Source organism: Camelus ferus, chromosome X (genome assembly GCF_009834535.1).
Source record: "Camelus ferus isolate YT-003-E chromosome X, BCGSAC_Cfer_1.0, whole genome shotgun sequence".
Lineage (NCBI taxonomy): Eukaryota > Metazoa > Chordata > Mammalia > Artiodactyla > Camelidae > Camelus > Camelus ferus.
Genome location: NC_045732.1, coordinates 24,047,443 through 24,067,947, shown reverse-complemented (window position 1 = coordinate 24,067,947; position 20,505 = coordinate 24,047,443). Strand labels below are relative to the sequence as shown.

The window sequence follows — 20,505 nt, the reverse complement described above, 5'->3', positions numbered from 1 at the left end:
TTCCACAGCCATCATTAGGATTTTAACAGCTGTCTGATATTAAGTAAACTGTACTCTGACTTATTTAATCACTGCAGTTCTTCCCACCCATAATTCTTACCTTCTCCTGCTCCTTCCTTGTACTCTTTCTGTTGAATTGTTACTTTTTTTTTATTGGGACAAATGAAAATAACACTGAAGTAGCAGCCTAATGATTTGGACTGTACGACTTTGCAATGTTCCATAATCTCTCTGTCTCTGTTTCCCATCTGTCATGCGAGAATAACAGCGGCAGGCCCTTCCTGTCTTACAGGAGAAAGTCAAAATTGGTCCCTGTGATTTACATTAGATAAATGGACTACATCAGCTCTACCAGGCTAAGAAATACAAAATATTCTCAGTTTAATAATTAAAACAATTAAAAGCTTAATCCTTCTAAACATAGATAACCTGTTGTCAAATTACTTGCCCCTGAGTTTTACTGCCCATGATTATTTCCGTGGCTGTGGTGGAACCAAATTTATTTAAATTGGAACTCTTCTTCTTTGAAATTTTTGAATGGTTTTCCATTTAGTGCCTGTAGAACAACCTGAATATCAAGATTCTTCTTTTTTTTTTTTTTCAAATGGAACAGGAAAGTATCACCATTAGCAATCTCTTCTAAAAGTAACAGCTTGACCCCATTGATATTACCAAAAAAAAGTTAGTATTTTTGAAGGAAATTCCTTTGGGAGAGTTTCCTGGAAAGTGCTCTGAACCCAAGAACGTATCTGAATTTTCTTTCAGTTACAGTCACATTCTGAAGGTTCTGGCAGAGCTGTCTTGGGAACAAAAGCTAAAAAGGGTTGAACAGTGGACACCTCTTTAAACTATGTGATCTGGGAATGCCTTAGGATTGCTAGTTACGATTGCCTCTTAAAACAAGGAGCTTACTCTGTTTCTTCTGAGGCTGAGTATAAACATCTATCAAAATACGATTGACTGTATTTCTTTTTATTATGAACCATCTGAAACACTGGAAGAGTATATAAAATTATATTTTGAACACCTCTGCCTTTAAGAAATATTAAACATATTGTCATCTTAGCTGTGTACATGCACACATACATTTTTGATGAATAAACAGATAGATTGGAAATTCTTTGTGTAATCCTCCTTGACCTAACATCCTTCCTCCCTGCCTATGTCCTTCCCTAGGTACGAACACTCTATTGAATTCAGTGTTTCTCATTCCTATGCATTTCTTTATGCTTCTGCTACAGAGCTATGTATCCATAAACAACATGTAGTATTGTTTTACATGTTATAGAACTTTACATTCTCTCGTACATACAACTTGCCTTATTTACTCAGCTTTGGTTTTGAGATTATTTCATGTTCACACATACAGACTATTTGTTTAGACTTCTGTATGGTTTTCCATTATGTGACTATACCACGATTTATTTATCAGCCATCCCCCCTGCCCCAAGAGGACTGAGGGAGGAACAATAAATCATATCTTTGTAACTTGTTGGCTAAGTAGAATACCAAGGATGTCCGGAATTGATACTTTTATTCCTGCCTTTCTCCCTGTGCCTTTATTTTACTCCTTTCTTTATATTTTGGCTTGGCTCCCAGGCCAGAGATTGCTAAGATGAATCATTAACAAAAGTTACTCTGCAGACAAAGTGAGTACCTGTGATATGTTAGGGAAGAGATCAGTCTGAGCCAGACATTGGCCAACACGTAGTCCACCGTCCAGTCTGTAATCGTTATGTTGTATGTATTCATTCATATCTATAATGTGATGCCTGTGGGTTTCATATACACTCATTTGCCACACTGTAATTTTTGCTTTTAAAAGAGGATCATGGCTTAAATTCATAAAAATATGGTAGATAATAAGAATTTGATTACTCTTCATTATTTGCTTATTCAAATGTGTATTTTTCTTATTTCATTTGCCACAGTAATATATTTTAAAACCAAAGCATTAGGGATGACTGCAAACCATTGCTTTTACTGTTACACAGATATTATTTACAATATTTAGGTTAAGTACTGCTAGTTTTGTACACGGAGTGCATATAGAGTTAAAACTGTCTGCCATTCTCCCTCCAAAAAAAAAAAAAAAGGCAAACTCAAGGATCAGTTGTCTTTTTCCCTATTTTAATAGACAACATTGTCATGAGCCATCAACTTCCTGTTTTTCCATGCAAGCTATAATCTGATTTACCTCTGTAATTTCATTAATTTTAATGACCAGAGCATTTTTTGAGTGTTAACAGATAGTTTCTACTAATAATTAAATTATTCTAGTGACTCCATTGTGCTTAGGGTAGAAGATAAGTCTGAATCACTTTTATTTTTTCCTTCATGAACAAATGCTGATTATAGTAAATTGGATTTCAACATTCGACTAAATCATCATCTATAAACTAAACAAGGTTTCAGCTAACTAAGCTGAATGTTATTAGAAGGACCTATGTGACAAATAAAGTATACATTTTTAGAAAAGATCAAGGACTCATGTGGGCAAATTAATTTCAAACTTAAGATAATATGTTCTATAAAAGGTTAAAGTAGGTTTTTTTTCAATTACAAAGCAAATAAAGCATATTGCAAATTGCTGGAGCTTCTTTTGGTTTTTTGTTTTTACTGTGATCCAAAAATGACCATATTGATTTTTGAGCTTTTTGTTTTAAAAGAAAATCACTGAGATTAAATTTCATGGCTTTGTGAATACTGTGTTAACGGGTGATGGCTGAGAGATGATGTGAGGAGTGCTAGCTTCTCCGCTGGTCACTCGTTTGGGTGCTTAAGTCTTTTTTCAGAGCCATCTCTTATCTGCACTTAGAACAATGATGGTTGTGGTTTGTTTTATTCAGATCAAGTTTTCAGAATCTGACTACTTTGGCAACGTCCTCCAAACCCGCAAGTATTTAGCACAGACTGATTTCTTCTGGCTGAGAAAACCTGTTCCAAAAACAGAGTGAGTAGAAAAGAAAAAGAAATCAAGAAAGAAATAATGAAAAAGTGAAATAGGTGAAATAGATAAATATTTTGGTGGGAAGTAGAGTCTCTTTAGATCAAACTTTTCAATTCCCCTCAGGTCAGAGTAGCTGGCTTGCCAGTTATCTTGGCTTGGCAAAATCTGTTATGTTTTGGCAACTCTTATTTTTGATATTAAATGGATCAGTTGTTCAATCCAGTTGTGGCTCCCTCACTCCTAGCATCAATAGATAGCAAAACAAGGGTTATTAAGATGCAAATGTTCAAATCATTTCTAGATCTTGTTATTTATATATATATGAAACAAATTTCTTTAGAATTTCACACTCAGGCAGAAACTGATAGATTTTTTTTAAAAAAAGCAAATATTTAAAAAATAAAGTATGATTACAAGTGTAGAAGTAATTGCATACAGGTGCATCTCATTTTATTGCACTCAGTTTTAATGCACTTCACAGATGTGTTTTTTACAAAATGAAGGTTTGTGGCAACCCTGTGTTGTAGATGATGGTTAGCATTTTTTAGTGATAAAATATTTTTCAATTAAGGTATATACATTGTTTTTTAGACATAATGCTATTGCAAACTTAATAGATTACAGTATACTGTAAATGTAACTTTTATATGTGCTAGGAAGCCAAAAAAATTCCTATGACTCACTTTATTGTGGTATTGACATTATTATGGTGGTCTGGAACTGAACCCACAATCTCTAAGGTATGCCTTTGATTATGAAGTAATTAGAGGATGTTTGTTGAGGTAATGAGTGTCAGAGAATTGATAGCTCTTTTATTTTCCTTCAATAGCAGTTATGATGTATTGCCTTCTTCCCACATGCTGGTAGTAACTTTTTCTACAGGTTAGAGAAGTTTCCTCAGGAACTTTTGGAGTTAGGGCCAGCCATGATTTTCTTCCATAGCAAAACATGTATGATAATGATGATGATGATGATGGCAACTAAAATTTATTACATATTTACAGTGTGCCAGGAAGTGCCTTACATTTTTTAATTCATTTTATCCTCATCAATTCTGTGAGGTGTAGGTACTATTTATTAGCCCCATTTACAAATGAGTAAGAGGCTTACAACTGAGAAATTCTTCAGCTCAGATTTAGATTACTTTATGTTCTGCTATGGTCCAATTTTCCATGTTTTTTTCTCTTTGTTCTCCAGAGTGCATAATTTCTATTGATCTGTGTTCAAATTCACTGATTCTTTCTTCTGCATTCTCAGATTTACAGTTGACCTGTCTAACACATTTTTCATTTTGATTTATTGTATTTTTCTTTTTCTTTTTAAAAATTTTTATTTTAATTTTTTCAGTGGGGATACTGGGAATTGAACCTGGGACCTCGTGCATGCTAAGCATGCACTCTACCACTGAGCTATACCCACCCTCACCTTACTGTATTCTTCAGCTTTAGAAGTTTCATTTATTTTTCTTATAGTTTCTATTTCTCTGTTAGAATTCTTTATTTGTTGTCATTGTCATCATATTTTCCATTAATTGTTTGAATATAGTCTATTTTAATTCTTTAAACTAATTTATAATAGCTGCTTTCAAGTCTTTGTCTGAAAATCCAGTCACTCAGTCAGTTTTTATCAGTTGCTTTTTTTTTTTTACATTTTTTTCTTCTAACATCATTTTTTGTCATTCTTGAAAATGGCATTTTAGATAATACAGCAACTGTGGATTCTGATTTATTTTTCTGAGGCTTTTTAAAAAGTAACTTTCCTGGACTTACACTGTGGAATCTGTCTCCCCTACACTATGTGGCCATGGATGTCTCTGCTTATTTTTTAAATTCTTATTTTTTAGCCTCTCTTCATAGAGATTGTCCCTGTGTCTACATAGCTGGGTCCTCAGCCAGGGGTCATGGCAGAGCTTGTGCTCAAACGTCTCAGACCTGTAGGGTTTTTGCCCTCTGCCAGTTGATCTGCATGGGGCTTGGGAGTGCATTCAAAGTCACAAGCAGTTTTCAGTCACCCTTGGAGTTTACTTGCCACTGGGCTCTCTTGGGTCTCCCTGCGCACATACCTAGTTTCCTAGTCAGCCAGAGGGGTATGGAGAACTTATCTCACTCTTCTGTGACTCTCTTAGCTCTAGGAGCTCTCTTTTAAATTTCTGGCTGGTCTGTCACTCTCCTCAGTGATAACTGTAACTTCACGCTAGGAAAGCTGTGGGTTTTCCTCATTTGTTTTCTACCAAGTGTATCACTTTTAGCTGGCAGGGTTGCAGGTTTTCACCCCACACCTAACTGAGTCCACCCCTGTGGCAGCAAAGTGGCAGATTCTCTAGCCAGCCCTATCCTAACAAAATAAGTTCTCACTTACTGAGCTGGGAGGGATGGGAACAGTCCCGGGCAAGAAGGCCACAGACTCCTGTTCCACTTACTTGTAGGTTATTGCAGTTTTTCAAAATTAACATTTTTCAATTTGTTGTTTGCCTTTGATCAGTTCCCAGAGCCTTAAAGTGGTTTTTTGTTGACAGTTTTGTCCATTTTTATACTTGGTTTTTGTGGAAAGGATTTGTTGACCTTTTCATAGCGTCATAGCTGGAAGCCTGACTTCCACGGCCTGCTTTTTTTTTTTTTTTTTACGATCCACATTTTGACCTTGGCTGATATTCTGGTCTCCAGATCTTTAGCTGCCTCTTTTTATGGTCCCTGGGTCTCTTGTTACTCTGTCTTCCAACTCCCTGCTCTGTTCTGGCCTCTGGAAAAACTCTAGCCCCTGTATCCTCCCTTGGCTTAAGCTATGATGATGGCCTCTCTTTGAGCCGTGGCTCCCATCCAGCCATACTGCCCTCTCCCCTTCAAACTGTCTTACAGTATGCACCTCCAAAGTTAGTTAAAAGTGTTTGACTCTAAGGAGTAGGCCTAAAGCTGAACCACTCCTCTTACCTATCCCTGACTCCACTCAAAAATACAAAGGAAGAAAGCAGAAGACTGTAGAACTTGTTTGGAAATGACAGAGAGCTTGTATAAACCCATCTGCTCCACTGTCCTTGACTTTCTCCTCTTACCACAGTAGTATCTCTCAGTCCATCTCTCCTGTTTCACTCTCAACCAGAATTATTCAATAGAAATTTTGGATTTAGGGTTCTAAAACCAGCTTCTCAAATCACACGACTTCAGGTGGTTTTCAGTTTCTTGGTGAGCATCTGCATGTAGTACATAAATCCTCCTGCCCTTTCAGGTCCACGTCAGGTAAGTTCAAACTCTGTTGTAGCAACTTGTGAAAAATTCAAGGTTCTCACCAGTATTTTTGTGAATTTTCAGGGTGTTCTCAGGGACCCTTCCATATTGGAGATGCTTCTAAGTTGATATTCTTTAACTTCAACCTGTCATTACTCATTTGGGCTTGTAGCAAGGCCTGGGTTGCTAATTGAGAAACTCCTGAATGTGTCATTTTTATCATCCTAACATACTCGTGGGCTGTACAAGTCTAATGGCCTTGACTATTTCTAGTATTTGTGCCTTGGAAAAGTGCTGGCTGACTTTATGGGCTTAAGCAAACTGTGTGATTTGTGTTGCTTTCTTCTGTCAGTGAACACAAATACTTCTTTCACAAGGACATGAAATTGGATAATGTTTCTGGAAAAGTTCTCTAGGAATGAAAATCAGTGCAATGCTAGTAATTCCTCAGACTGTGTCTATTTCAGGAAAAGCAGCATTAAGAAATTGAAGGTCCTCTTTGCAAGATAAAGTGATTATGATAGTCATTTGTTTTAGAAGAAATTTTTGTCTGGCCCTTTTAAGACATTGTTGGGAATTTTAGCTTCATGATATACATCAACTTTAATTGACATCTTTCAAGTCTGAAAATTCATGAGTTAATCAAGTGAGGATGATCCTGGAGTAGCTCCACTACACTGGTTTACTTTGAACAGCACATCATGATTATATTTCCACAAAGCCCTGAAATAACATTTTGCTTCTTTGTGGGTATAGGAGATAAACACCCTTTATCTTTCATTCTCATGGAATCCATTTTAGCTGCACTAATGTGCATTAAGATGTTTCTAACATGATGGGAAATGTCAGCAAGAATGAAATTAATTGGGTGGTCATCCCTGAAGGTACATATTTAGGGGTTAGTTCTCAGAATTGTCACTTCATCAGCTTGCTTAAAAATAGAGTATTTACTTCACTGCTCAGCTTGAGTCAAAACTAATTTCTTTCCCTCAGGATCCTCTTTCTTTGACAGAAATGATTTTAAGCCAGCCTCCCTATTAACTCACTATCATTCTGCTGTGAACAAACATGTCTGAATTTTTTCTCCATCTTTTGAAAAATATGTAAAAATACATCAAATGTACAAATTATGGTCCTGCCCAGAAGTTTTGTTTGCAAAAGCATTATCTACTGCATGGAATAGGATGGATATACTTTACAGAATATGCAAAATAAAGCAATAAATACTCTTGTGATTTTTCCATTCCATCCCTAGGCTATCTTTGAGTTGATAAGTAATATGTAAAACTTCAGCCTGATGTATATCTATTTTATACGGTTCTTTTATGTATCGCATTGTCCAGTACATCTCCATATATTTTTGGATTTGAAATTTATATGAGACCTCTTCCTACTGAATACTTCCCCAAACACAAACTGCAGGAACACCCTGAAGACACAGTAAAAAGAATTTAAAGCCCTTGAATGACACTCTTTATTTATTCAAGTACATGTATACATAGCAATAAATAGATTCAGTGACTGTGCCCAGCACATACCACTTGGGCAATTCTCTTAGCCCATAAGGAACTTAAAATCTTGTTGGGAGGTCAGTTGTGCAAACTCAAAGGCCTTCAGGGCCCATCAGTTAACAGATGATGAGCTGGACAGGTATAAATGAGAGGGCGTGGTGAAGACCATGGAGAACTAGTGATTGCACACCTCATTTAAAGGAATTCCATTTCAGTACTTTTAAAAAAACATTGTGTTGGACAAACAAAACGTTTTTCTGAGAAAATTCAAGCCATTGGTAGGACTTAGTCTGTGGACAGCCAGCTGCAGTTAACTATTGCTATATAATGAACCATCCCAAAATTTAGAGGGTTAAAGTGACAATAATTATTCATTTTTCTCTCTCATGACTGCTTGTCACTAGGCTCAGCTGGGTGGTTCTTGCTCATGGGCCGTGTGTGTATGTTGTGGTCAGGTAGTGGCTGGGGCTGGAGTCATGTGGGAAGGTTCCTCTCTTACGTCTAGTGGTCGATTGCTACCTGTTGGCTGGAGCGCCTCCTGTGGCCCTTCCCCGTGTGTACTGGGCTTCTTTGTGGCATGCTGATTGAGCACGAAACTTTAAAGGGCAAGTTTCCTGAAAGAGAGAGAAGGAAGGAGGCACGTGTGTATGCACCAGGGGGAGGTTGTATTGCCTTTCATTGCGTAGCATTGGCAGTCATGTGGTGTCATTTCCACTGCATTTCATGCTTTAGAAGTGAGTCACCAAGGCTAGCCCATAATCGAGAAGGGAGGAATTTAGAGTCTACTTCTTAATGGAACAAGTGCAAAAAAAAGAAATTGCAAACACTTACTAAACCAGTACATGTGGCCTTACATTAGAGAATAGTAAAACTAAATATATAATAAACTTGGATATAATCAGGGAGATATGCAAAATATTTAACAGCTGGCTTGGTGTGGATACTGACCAATCAGAAGAAATAATAGCATCCACAACTGGTAGGCTCCATTAGTGCAATTACTTAATATCAGGGTGTAATCAGGGCTCCAAGCATGTCCTGGAGTCAGCAGGAGCTCCGGGAAGTCAGGAAAGGTGAGATCCTGAGTCTGATAGGAGATGTTTTAGGAATTCTTGCTGAAGCTTCAGAGGCCCCATCAGGCCCCATCTGGTTTTTTGATTTCTTTGTCTGTCTTTGTCCATCAGCAGTTAGAAACATTGTTCCTACATGACTCTTACTCTAATGTTTTGAAAGTTTATTCTTTGTAAGAGGATAGAGCTCAATGGTATAGTGCATGCTTAGCATGCAGGAGGTCCTGGGTTCAATCCCCAGTGCCTCCATTAAAAAATAAAAAGATGAAAGTTTATTCTTTGCTAAAGGGAGGGGAGTTGGGAGAGATGGGATGAGCTCCAGGAATACACATCATCTTATGTACATATTGTAGCTCAGTCCAATGCCATTAAGAAGCCAAGTTGAGAGGCACCTGGATTCTCTCCTCTTGACCCAAAGAGCAGACAACCAATTCTGGGTTCATTGTGTATTAATTTTATGTTGCTGCTGTAATGAATTACGACAACATTATTAGCAACTCAAAACAACACAATTGTATTCTGTCACAATTCTGTAGGTCACAAATATGGGATGGCTTGGCTGTTTTCTGAGCTCCAGATTTCGTAAGGCTGAGATCAAGGTGTCAGGTGTCAGCTGGCTGGACTCTTAGCAGTAGCCTCTGGGAAGAATCCTCTTCCAGTCTCATTCAAATGTTGGCCCAGTTCCTTATGGTTGTAGAACGGAGGTCCCTATTTCCTTCCTTGGGTCCTCGGGGACTCTTTCTGGTCCTTGCACATGGCCCCTACATCTCAGAGCCAGCAACAGCATGTTGAATCCTTCTCTCCCCTGAATCTCTGACTTCACATCCTGCAGCATCTCTTTTGACTTTGTCCTCCGTTGCATCTCTGGGATTCCAGCAAGAGCAGGTTCTCTGCTTTTAAGGACTCGTGATTAGATTGGGCCCATCTGGGATAATCCAGAATAATCTCCCTATTTTAAGCTCCTTGACCTTAATTATATCTGCAAAGTCCTTTCTGCTATGTAACATAACGTGTTCACTGGATCCAGGGATTAGGACATGGACATCTTTTGTGGGGGCCATAATTCTACCCACCATGGGTAGTGCCATTAGGTCAGTAAAGGTGCTTTCCCCTGTACTTGTTTTCTCAGGGAAGTAAGCCAGCCAGTAAATTTGTGTTAAACATTAGGGTTTATTGACATGCTAATCCTAAATTTCAAGGAAAAGAATATACATTTTATGGAAGTGAGTATAGGTTTCGTCTCTGACAGAAAGAAGCACTCTTTCTTCATTTCCAGTGATGTCTCCAGTATAATATAATGCTTACAAGAACTGGTTTGAAGTCAGACTAGACCTTGTGCAAGTATATAATGCTTGTAAGTCTCATTGTCCTTATCTGCAGTGATGAGGAGAACAGGTGGCCCAACTAGAACCAACACGTGCTTTTTCTACCAGTTTCCTGTTAGTCTGACATAATTATTCTATTAGACATAATTTAGTAAAATGATTATTCTGAAAAGGAATTTATACACGTTTCTTTTGGGAAGTTTAGTTTAAGACAAATGCTTGGGTTTAACCATAAAGGGCGGTGCCCCTCACTCACAGGCATCTAAGTCAATGGGTCAGCAAACTATGGCTTGAGGGCTGAGTCTTGCCTTCTGCCTGGTTTTGTACAGCCCATGAGCTCAGAATGATTTTTAAAGATAAATGTTTGCAGTTGATGGCAGGACACACTAACTTTGAACACCAAAGTGAAATGTTCTCCTGCCCCCAAAGAATTTCATTCTTCTCATGAATAGGCCTGTGCCACCAAAAATTGTACTCGGTTATTATCATATTTTGAATTTCATCAATAAAATTCTGTGGAAAAGTTTCTTTCACTATAAAAGTACCTATATAACATCCTTGATTTTACATCTTGGCCCACGAAATGCCTGACTAAATGTTTACGATCTGACTGTTTACAGAAAAAAATTTGCTGAGCCTGATCTAAGTAACCTACTGTGTGTTTAAAATGGAGTGTAGACTCTTCATAGTTAGAAGGTACTCCCAAGGTCTCTTAATGCAGTGTACTAGTTTTAGAGCTAAAAATGAACCCCGGGAAGGTAGGCGACTTTTCCACCACAACTCAGCAATTTAGGGATAGAGGCAGGGCGAGCTGTTAGGTCTTTTGGTGCTTAAACCAGTCAGCTTTCTATGGGAGCAGGCAGACCTTTCTTCATTTCTCTTTACGTGAGATTGTCACCAATCTCAAACCTTTAATGGACAGGTCAGAGGTGATGCAGCATGGAGAACTCAGCTGTCCCATGGACCCATTGAACAGAGCCTGCCAAACATCAGCCTCTTGCTGCGTTCCCATCTGTGGGGAGGAGAGTCCATTAGATCCTAGAATTTTTCATTAAAGCGTTTCAGAAGCACTGGTGCTTTTCCCGTTAGGTTAATAACAGTGAATAACCAGGCATGTTAATATAGTCTCATCAAACCATGTTCAATTTAGGATGAGATTGTTCACTGGCAGACCAATAGCCCCAAACTGAAGTGGTAATTTCCCTGTGCGCCCCACTTCCCCATTGTTCGTTCACTGGTGATTTGCTGATAAGTCCTGCCATGTTTGTTCTTGCTGCTCTCCTGCCTGGGTAATGATGATCGCTTGGTGATACTTGTTCCTCTTTCTACAGGTGGTTTACAAATCCAACAACCGTCAATGCCTTCTACAGTGCATCCACCAACCAGATCCGTGAGTACCGTCTCATTGTCTCCTTGTTAATGTGGTGCAGAATGGAAGGACCTTTTCCATGACTGTGATTTAAGAGCAGGGCATACTATATTTTCCCCCCAAAATGACCAGGTGTGTTGGCAAAGGAAGTTTGCTTCCCTAGCCATATACCCAATTTTCCTCATTCTCTTTACATTGTAAGTTTTTAAAAAAGCTTTATATCACCATTAAGTTAAAAAAAATAGCTACAATAAACACTAAGTGATGTTGGCCATGAAAAGGAACAAGCTTCCACTTTCCTTTCTTAATGGTCTTACTGATTTTTGTCTATACTGTTTTATTTATTTTTAAGATTGACAGGGAAAACAAGCAGGTAACTGGGCAGATTTTAGAAGCTGAGGGAACCATCTGTAAGAGAAGCTTTGAAATACTCTAATTAATTCTTGGATCTAAAGCCTTTAATTCTTTTATATACATGTACTGGGTATATAATTACAAGTACCCTGATAAAGTAGAAAAATTATTAAAGATCAGACTGGCACAAATTAAAACTCTGACAGCGCTGAGTGTTGGCAACACGTACACATAGTGCCTGGTGGAAATGTAAATTGATTCACTCACTTTGCAGAGCAATTTGGCAACACCTAGAAATGCCCAAGATGGGCATGCGTATCTGTGAATATCATTTGCCCTCTTGGTATGTGCCCAAATGCCGTTTCTCAAAGTGTGGTCCTGTGACAGCATCCCAAGGGGACTTGTTAGAAGTGCAGATTCTCGGGCCCCACCTTAGAGCAGTTGTTCACAAACCCTGAATGGGGGGCTCAGAAATCTGTTTTATTAAGCCCTCTAGGTGACTCTAACATAGTTTGAGACCTGCTGCCTTAGAGAAGTGTCTCAGGAGGAGGCCCATGTGAGGATGCTCATTGCAGTGTTTCTTATAATAGCAGAAAAGGGAACGTAACCAGCATGCCTCTCTGCAGCAAAATGAGTCGCATGTGTCATTTTCACACAAGGGCATGCCATACTGCAGTGGACAGTGAGTGGCCAGAGTGACACGTATTAACTTGGGTGAAGTTCACAAATAATAAGTTGTGTGTGTGGGAAAAACAACTTGGGAAAATATATAGAGTGTGATACCATATAAAGTTGAAAAGCCAGCAGAACAGTTTGTATTGTCTGGTGGTCCATTCATATGTAGTGAAAAGTATGAAGACGGTCAGGAGGATGACACACACCAAGTTCAGGTCGCAGCGACGTGTGGTGGAGGCCAGGCTTCCCTTGTGCAGGCCCTTGCAGGCTTTCCATCCCCCTGCACCCCTGCTGGTCTCCACCTTCCCTCCTGTGCGTGGGGAGCACATCTAACCTCGTGGTTTTAAGCATATCTCTGTGCTCTTTGTTGAATGTGGGGCATGGAATTTATAAAGACTTGGTACCCTTGACCACGCCCCTGCCGTCTCCTCACTGGATGCTGATCACAGCCTTCTCACTTGCCTCCCTGCTTTCGAACTTGTTCCCCCTTCAGTCTATTCTTTATGAGGGGGAAGTAATTAGGTTTATTAATTTATTTCTATTTGGAGGAGGTACTGCAGCCTATTCTAAATATAGTACTGCAACCATTTTGAGATGTTTTACAGTCATCTCATGTCCTTCCTTTGCTCAGAATCAACCAGTTATCAGCATCCCCCCCCACAAAATAAAAGCCAAATTACTTGAAATGTCCTGGAGGCCTCTTACCATGCTGCCTTTGTCTCCTCTCTGTCCCAGAGCATGACACACTCTTCCCTCTGGGCATTTGTACTAGGGGTTCTCTTTACCTTGGAAAACTTCCCCAAGTGATTTGCAGGGTTTGTGTTCCCACTTCCTTCCAATCTTTGCTTGAATGTCACCTTCTCAGTGAGGGTTCCTGTCTGCCCACCTGCTATGGGTCCTCTGTGCTGGCCCTCATCCTGACAGGACTCCCTGGCCATAGAGGACAGCCCACTCCCAGCAGGCACATCTCCTTAGAGTCGCCCTCGTGTGGCCATTTTTAGGACTGGCAGACTCTGCAAGACTAGTCTGGGAGAGTAGTGAATTGAAGGAAAGCAAGCAGATGGTGGTATATTATTATCATGAAAATACCATTGCTTTCTCCCCCCCAGCTTTATTGAGGTATAATATTTATTATTTAATCTTTATTTAGAAGTAAACATTTTATATATTTAAAATGCACAACATGATGTTTTGCTATAGCTCCAAGTTGAGAACTAAGCTGTGCTACATGGGAATTTCTGATATTCTAGATATTAATTAGAACTGCTGTTTATAATACTATAAGTTATTTATATAATATGAATTAGAATAATATCACCTGGAGTAACTTACTGGATGATAGAAAGTTCTTTAGATTTTCTGTTTTAAAATTTTACTATGTACATGCAAAAGAATATATATAACATGCTAGAACCCATAAAGTTATAAAGTGTATAAGAAGACATACAATAAAATATATGTTTATCAACCCACCACCCATCCAAGAACTGGAACATTCCTGATGTCATTCCATCTGCCTGTGCTACTCCCCATCCCTTTCTTCTTGCTCACCATAGCAGTAACCACTCTTCTGATTTTTGTGTTTATCATTTTCTTGTTTTTTAAAAAAATTAATTTTAAACCACTTATTCCTAAACAGTATATTGTTTATTATTTACTCATTTTTAGCATAAAAAATGGTATTATATTGCATGTAATCTTAAGCAGCTGTGTTTTTTCAACCAACATGTTTTTAAGATTCATCCATGTAGCATGGGGCAGTAGGTTTTTCATTTTCACTGCTGTGTAGTATTCCACTGTGTGACCGCACCCCAGATTACTTACCTGTTCTACAGACCTGTGTGTTCCCCCTGAGATTTTTGCTGTTATGAACAATGTTGCTCTGAATATTCTCGTACATGTCCCTTGAAACAAGTGTTTGGAGTATACACTAGGAGTGAATTACTGGCTTGTAGGGTATGCAACTACTCACCTTTACCAGGTAACACCAAATGTTTTCCAGGATGAGTGTTCCAAGGTACGGAAATATTTTCATCAATTCTCACTTTCATCATTTTCAGGCATTGGTAGACAATTTTCACCAATCTAGTGAATATAATAGATCACTTTTTGTGCAAGAAAAAGCATTGAGATAGACTCTTGACCAGTGTTTCCACACTCACTTTCCCGTGTCAGTGAACACTTACTGGTTTTTTTTGGGGTTTAAGTGTGCCCAATAATATTTCTGCCTCCAGGATTTACCCTGGGTCAGCCTTTTTCTTATCTGGGAAGAGCTGATCCTCTCAGAGGTTTACTGAAGAAGCAGCCATTTCAGGGTAATCCACTTGTTTCCCAAAATCTCATGAGCAGAGAGGGTTTGGAATGAACAATTTGAAGCAGTATTTTAATTAAGAGATTCAAGCTGTTTCTGTTTTCATAATGACCAGTGCTTGCTCTCATTGTAAATTACATTCCCAGGCAAGATGACAAGGAATCCTGTGGGTGACTTCTTTTTCTCTCTCCTCTTTCTGATTTTCTGGACTACAAATTAAGACAGGTGGAGTTCCTTCTTATACATTTCCCGACTGACTTTCCTGGGGCTTCCCCCAGCCCCCAACTGCCTTCTTTTCTGCTTCACTGAAGAAGTGAAAAATTGAGGTGATTTTCTAAAATGAACGTCTTTATTGATTAAGGGTGGATTCTGACAGCATGTGGCCATCTGTTTAATTGGGTTTCACATCTAAGATGTAACTATACTTAGTAACGTGATTTATGAGAATTTCATTCAGTTCCCATTATCATTTTCTGATTTATGTCATTTAAGCTAGCATGCAGTAGAGGTTTGAAAAGAAAATAGAAAAACCTGTAGGTTTTTTTGTTTTTTTGTTTTGTTTTTGCAGATCCATGCCTATGATTTGTGGCCATCTTTCAATGGTAGATTTTTGCAGGGTGGTTATAGCTTTTTATTTTTCTACCCTTGTCAAGCTGGGTTGCATTGTCCTCAGACACACAGTGTGAAAGAATAATGATGTAAGTCTGCTGTATGGGGAGTTACACTCAGAAGCGATTGCAGAATTTAATTATATTTGAACTGATAAGGTGGTTAAACAGGAAAACAAGGAGCTGAGGTAACTGGTGCCTAAGCTTGTGTGCTTCCCTAACTCTGTGATAAATGCACAACTGGTCTTCCTGCTTTTAGTAGGGAAATGACGAGAACCTTGATGGGAAACCTTAAGTGCCAGTGATGTAGTTGTATGACCTTGATCAAGGCGTTTCCCCTTCCTGACCCCTCTTGTCCTCATCTGCTACATGTTGAGGTTACTTAGTCCATAGGGTTTTTGGTCATATTAAACAAGATCAATTTGAAAACTGCAGGCACATTGCCAAGATCAGGGTTTTGTGTATCTCAAACTGGCCCACCGATAGTCCCTGGAGAGCCAGTCCATCGTAGAATGCATGGCAGAATCTGAAGATTGGGGAGGGGATGTGTTTTGAACTTTTGCTCTCAAAAGATTTTGTACATTAAAACAATATTTTTGTACATTAAGAAACAACTAATTTGGAAAAGTATTTGGCAGTTTGTTGATGTCTCCCGTTACCCAGAAATTCCACTCTTGATAAGATTCATGGATCCTCATGCCCAAGAAAAGACACAGGCATAAATTTTCATAGCAGCTCTGTTCACGATCATAAAAATCTGCAAGGAACCTCATTTCCATCAACAGAAGAATCAGTAGATGAATTGTGGTGTATTCATACAACTAAATATTGCCCAGCAATGAAAAGGGGCATGCGGGTCCACGCCGCGGTATGTAAGAATGCCACTGACTCCGTACTCAGTGGAGCACCGCGTGTTCCTTTTATAGACGGTTCAGGAATAGGCAGGCTAACCTGTCACCTCAGTGATAGAGGTTAAACTCATGGCTACCTTTGCTGGGGGATATTGACTGGGAAGGGGCACAGGAAACATGGTCTGGATCTGGGAGGTGGTCGTGCTGGTGATGCATGTGTAAAAACTAATTGTGTTCTAGCATTAAAAATTGTGCCTTACTGTATGTATATAATACCTCATCATAAACAGTAACACCCCTTTCCCCCCTGTAACATTTTTAGGATAGCATGTAGCATGCATAGATGGTTGGGCTTACAGCAGGTTGCCGCAGGTGAAGCCGCCAGAGGTGTGGACCAGGAACTGGCAAACCTTTTCTGTAGAGAGCCAGATAGTAAATGTTTTTGGCTTTGCAAGCTGTACGGTCTCTGTTGCAAATTCTCAACTTTGTCATTGCGGCCATAGACAGTTCATAAACAAATGACCGTGGCTGTGCTCCAGTAAAACTGTTTCCGTGGCTGTAGTCTGTCAGTCCCTGGTGTAGAGCACCGAGAGGATGTGTTCTGACCCAGCTCCCAGACTGCTTTGGATGTAATCAGGTGGTGGCATGGGGGCAAGACGGCCATGGCTCGTGTTTGGTTTTCATTTCTACTAACACGGACTAGTCTTTAGAATAAAATTGATTTCATGTATTTAGTGTTGCAGTGTAGCTGCCTCATGCCTCATTTCCATATTAGTTTTTTGATCTTCATACGTCTCAAATTATATTAAGGAATTACTTTAAACAAATAAACCCTTGGCTTGAAAACAAGCAAGGCCTAAGGGCTAAAACCAATGATTTTATTGTCTTTGCTCTTATATGCAAGGGATTTAGTTGCCTCAGTTTAATCACAGACACTCTGCCACAGAAGTTAAGCCTTTGTCCGGAGGCTGGGCTTATGCTGGCATGAAACTAGAGAATTAATCCTGAAATCAAACATAGACTTGTTTTGCTGTTAAGGAAATAACTGTGTTTCAGGCTAGGAGAATTTCTCATAGTTTGCTGACTCTGCCTAAAACCATAAAGTGGGAGCCGAGTTGGCAAATACTCACTTGCCTGGGGCCTCTACTGGAATTTAATGAAATTAAATCCCTGAATCCACTTGACATTCTCTTTTGGGGACAGTTTGAAAAGTCTCCTATAGTTTTGGAGCTGGAAGGAAGGAAACTTCAGTGGCCACCAATTGCAAACTTCTCATTATCTAGAAGAGACCCTGACACTCAGAGCAATTCTTATTTTTTCTACTTATTCAGTTAATATTTATAGAGTTCCCAGTGATTCTCACCTCCTGGTGTTTACACCCTGTATAGCCCCCTCCAACACTGGATCAGGCTGACTTCTGTAACTAGTAGGATTCAGTGGACATGATGGAATATGACTTCTGAGGCTAGGTCATAAAAGACATAGTGGCTTCTGAAGAACCTTGCTCTCTTGGGTTGTGTACTCTGGCGGAAGCCAGCAACGGTGTCAGGAGGGCACTCAGGAAGCTGGTGGAGGGGTCCACATGTGAGGAACTGAGCCTCCTGCCCGTGACTAGCGCCATACAAGCATGGCATCTTGGAAGGAGATCCTCCAGTCCGGCCAAGCCTTCAGATGATTGCAGCGCAGGCTGATAGCTTGACAGCAGCCTCACAACAGACCCTGAGACAGACCACCCGAATAAGCTGTTTCCAAATTCCTGACCCAGAGAAACTCTGATATAGTAATTGTTTATTGTTTTGAGTCACTATGTTTTGGGCTACTTTGTCATATAGCAGGAGATGAGTTACGCAGACATTGCAGCTTACCAGGTACTGAGTTCAGTGCTAGGGTTTATAATATGGTAAGGTGTAGTTGTTTAGGGTATGGACTTTGATTTTGAATCCTGACTAGTGACTTGCAACCGTGGGCGGGTTACTTAGCATATTTAAGCCTCAGTTCAGTTATCTACAAAATAGAGATAATAGTAATGGCTATCCTATAGGGTTGTCATGAAGATTAAAGGTGATAATGTATATAAAGTGCCTGGAAGAGAGACTGGTTTGCAGTAGGTAGTCAGTAAATCTTTGCTGTAAAGAGTCTTGCTTTTGAGGAATGGGGAGAGACAGACTTGTTACCAGTCATTTCTAAGACATCATGGTGAGTGTGCAACAGAAGGGTGTGCAGTGCATCCTGGAAGACACAGGGCAGGGGTCATTACCTGGGGGAGTCAACATTGGCTTCACAGTGAAAGTGGCATTTGAGTGGGTTTGGAAAGGGAAAAATTCTGTAGGCAAAGAACATAGGTTGAGACATGCAGAAGTACTGCCTGGTGCAAAGGCAACAGACACAGCAGAGCATAGAGCAGGATCAGATAGTGAGATGGTCACAGTTGCTGGGGCACAGACCACATGTGGAGCAGGGGAAGAAGGCATGATGGGAGATGAGATGGAGAAGTAGTAGATGAGGGCCTTGTTAGCCACGTGGAGGGACAGGCTGTAGGGAACTAGTATAGTTTTTTTGGGGAGGCAAAAAACTTCAGTTTCGCTTCCTTGATCTTAGTCTTTTTTTTTTTTTAATAAATGTGATTTTTAAAATTGAAGTATAGTCGGTTTACAATGTTGTGTTAATTTCTGGTGTATAGCAAAGTGATTCATTTATACATACATATTCCTTTTCATTACAGGCCATTACAAGATATTGAATATAGCTCCCTGTACTAATCAGAAGAACTTTGTTGTTTATGTATTTTAAATATAGTATTTATTATCTGCAAATCCTGAACACTGAACACCCAGTTTATCCCTCTGCCCCTCTCCCCCCAACCCCAATAACTGTAAGTTTCTTTTCTATGTTTGTGAGTCTCTATCTGTTTTGTAAATAAGTTGATTTGTGTCTTTTTTTAAGATTCCACATATAAGTGATACTATATGATATTTTTCTTTCTCTTTCTGGCTTACTTCACTTAGTATGATGATCTCCAGGTCCATCCATTTTGCTGCAAATGGCATTATTTCATTCTTTTTTTATGACTGATTAGTATTCCACTGTGTGTATATATACCACATCTTCTTTATCCAGTCATCTGTCGATGGACATTTAGGTTGCTTTCACATCTTGGCTTTTGTAAATAGTGTTACTTTGAACATTGGGGTGCACGTATCTTTTCAAATTAGAGTTTTCTTCGGATATATGGCCAGGAGTGGGATTGCTGGATCATATGGTAAGTCTGTTTTTAGTTTTTAAAGGAATCTCCACACTGTTTTCCATAATGGCTGCACCAAACTACATTCCCACCAGCAGTATAGGAGGGTTCCCTTTTCTCCGCACCCTGTCCAACATTTGTCATTTGAGGACTTTTTTTTCTTTTTAAAATTTTATTTATTTTTAACACCTTTATTGTGGTATGATTCCTATACAGTGAAATACACATATTTGAGATGTACAATTTGATGAATTTTGATAGATGTATATGCCAATAAAATCACCACCACAATCAAGATAGCTAACATTTCCATCACTCCCCAAGAGGTGCAAATTTCATATTCCCGATTTATCCCTTCCCACCCCCTTTACCTCCTGGTAACCATAAGTTTGTTTTCTATGTCTGTTTTGTAGATAAGTTCATTTGTGTCCTTTTTTTTTTTTTTTAAGATTCCACATATAAGCAATATCATATGATATTTTCCTTTCTCTTTCTGGCTTCACTTAGAATGACAATCTCCAGGTAAATCCATGTTGCTGCAAATGGCATTATTTTATTATTTTTTATGGCTGAATAGTATCCCAGTGTGTGTGTGTGTGTATATATATGTAGGTAACATCTTCTTTATCCACTCATCTGTCAATGACCATTTGGGTTGTTTCCATGTCTTGGCTATTGTAAATAGCCCTGCTGTGAACACTGGGGTGCATGTCTTTTCAAATTATATTTTCCCCCAAATATCTGTCGAGGATTGGGATTGCTGGGTCATATGATAAGTCTGTTTTAGTTTTTTGAGGAATCTCCGTACTGTCCTCCATAGTGGCTGCACCAATTTACATTCCTACCAACAGTTTAGGAGGGTTCCTTTTTCTCTACACCCTTTCCAGCATTTATCATTTGTGGACATTTTAATGATGACCATTCTGACTGGTGTGAGATGATGCCTTATTGTAGTTTTGATTTTCATTTCTCTGATAATTAGTGATATTAAGTATTTTATCTGTGTCTTCATTGGATAA

At 39.2% G+C, this 20,505-nt stretch overlaps 1 protein-coding gene across 1 annotated transcript in view; it reads left to right on the top strand.

Moving 5' to 3' along the window:
* PHEX (phosphate regulating endopeptidase homolog X-linked) overlaps positions 1-20,505 on the top strand; it is a 186,894-nt gene that overhangs the window by 131,086 nt on the left and 35,303 nt on the right. The window contains exons 16-17 of the mRNA XM_006192807.2: positions 2,850-2,953; positions 11,409-11,467. Of these exons, the coding sequence (XP_006192869.1) occupies positions 2,850-2,953; positions 11,409-11,467 (163 nt within the window). The remainder of the gene's footprint in view (positions 1-2,849; positions 2,954-11,408; positions 11,468-20,505) is intronic.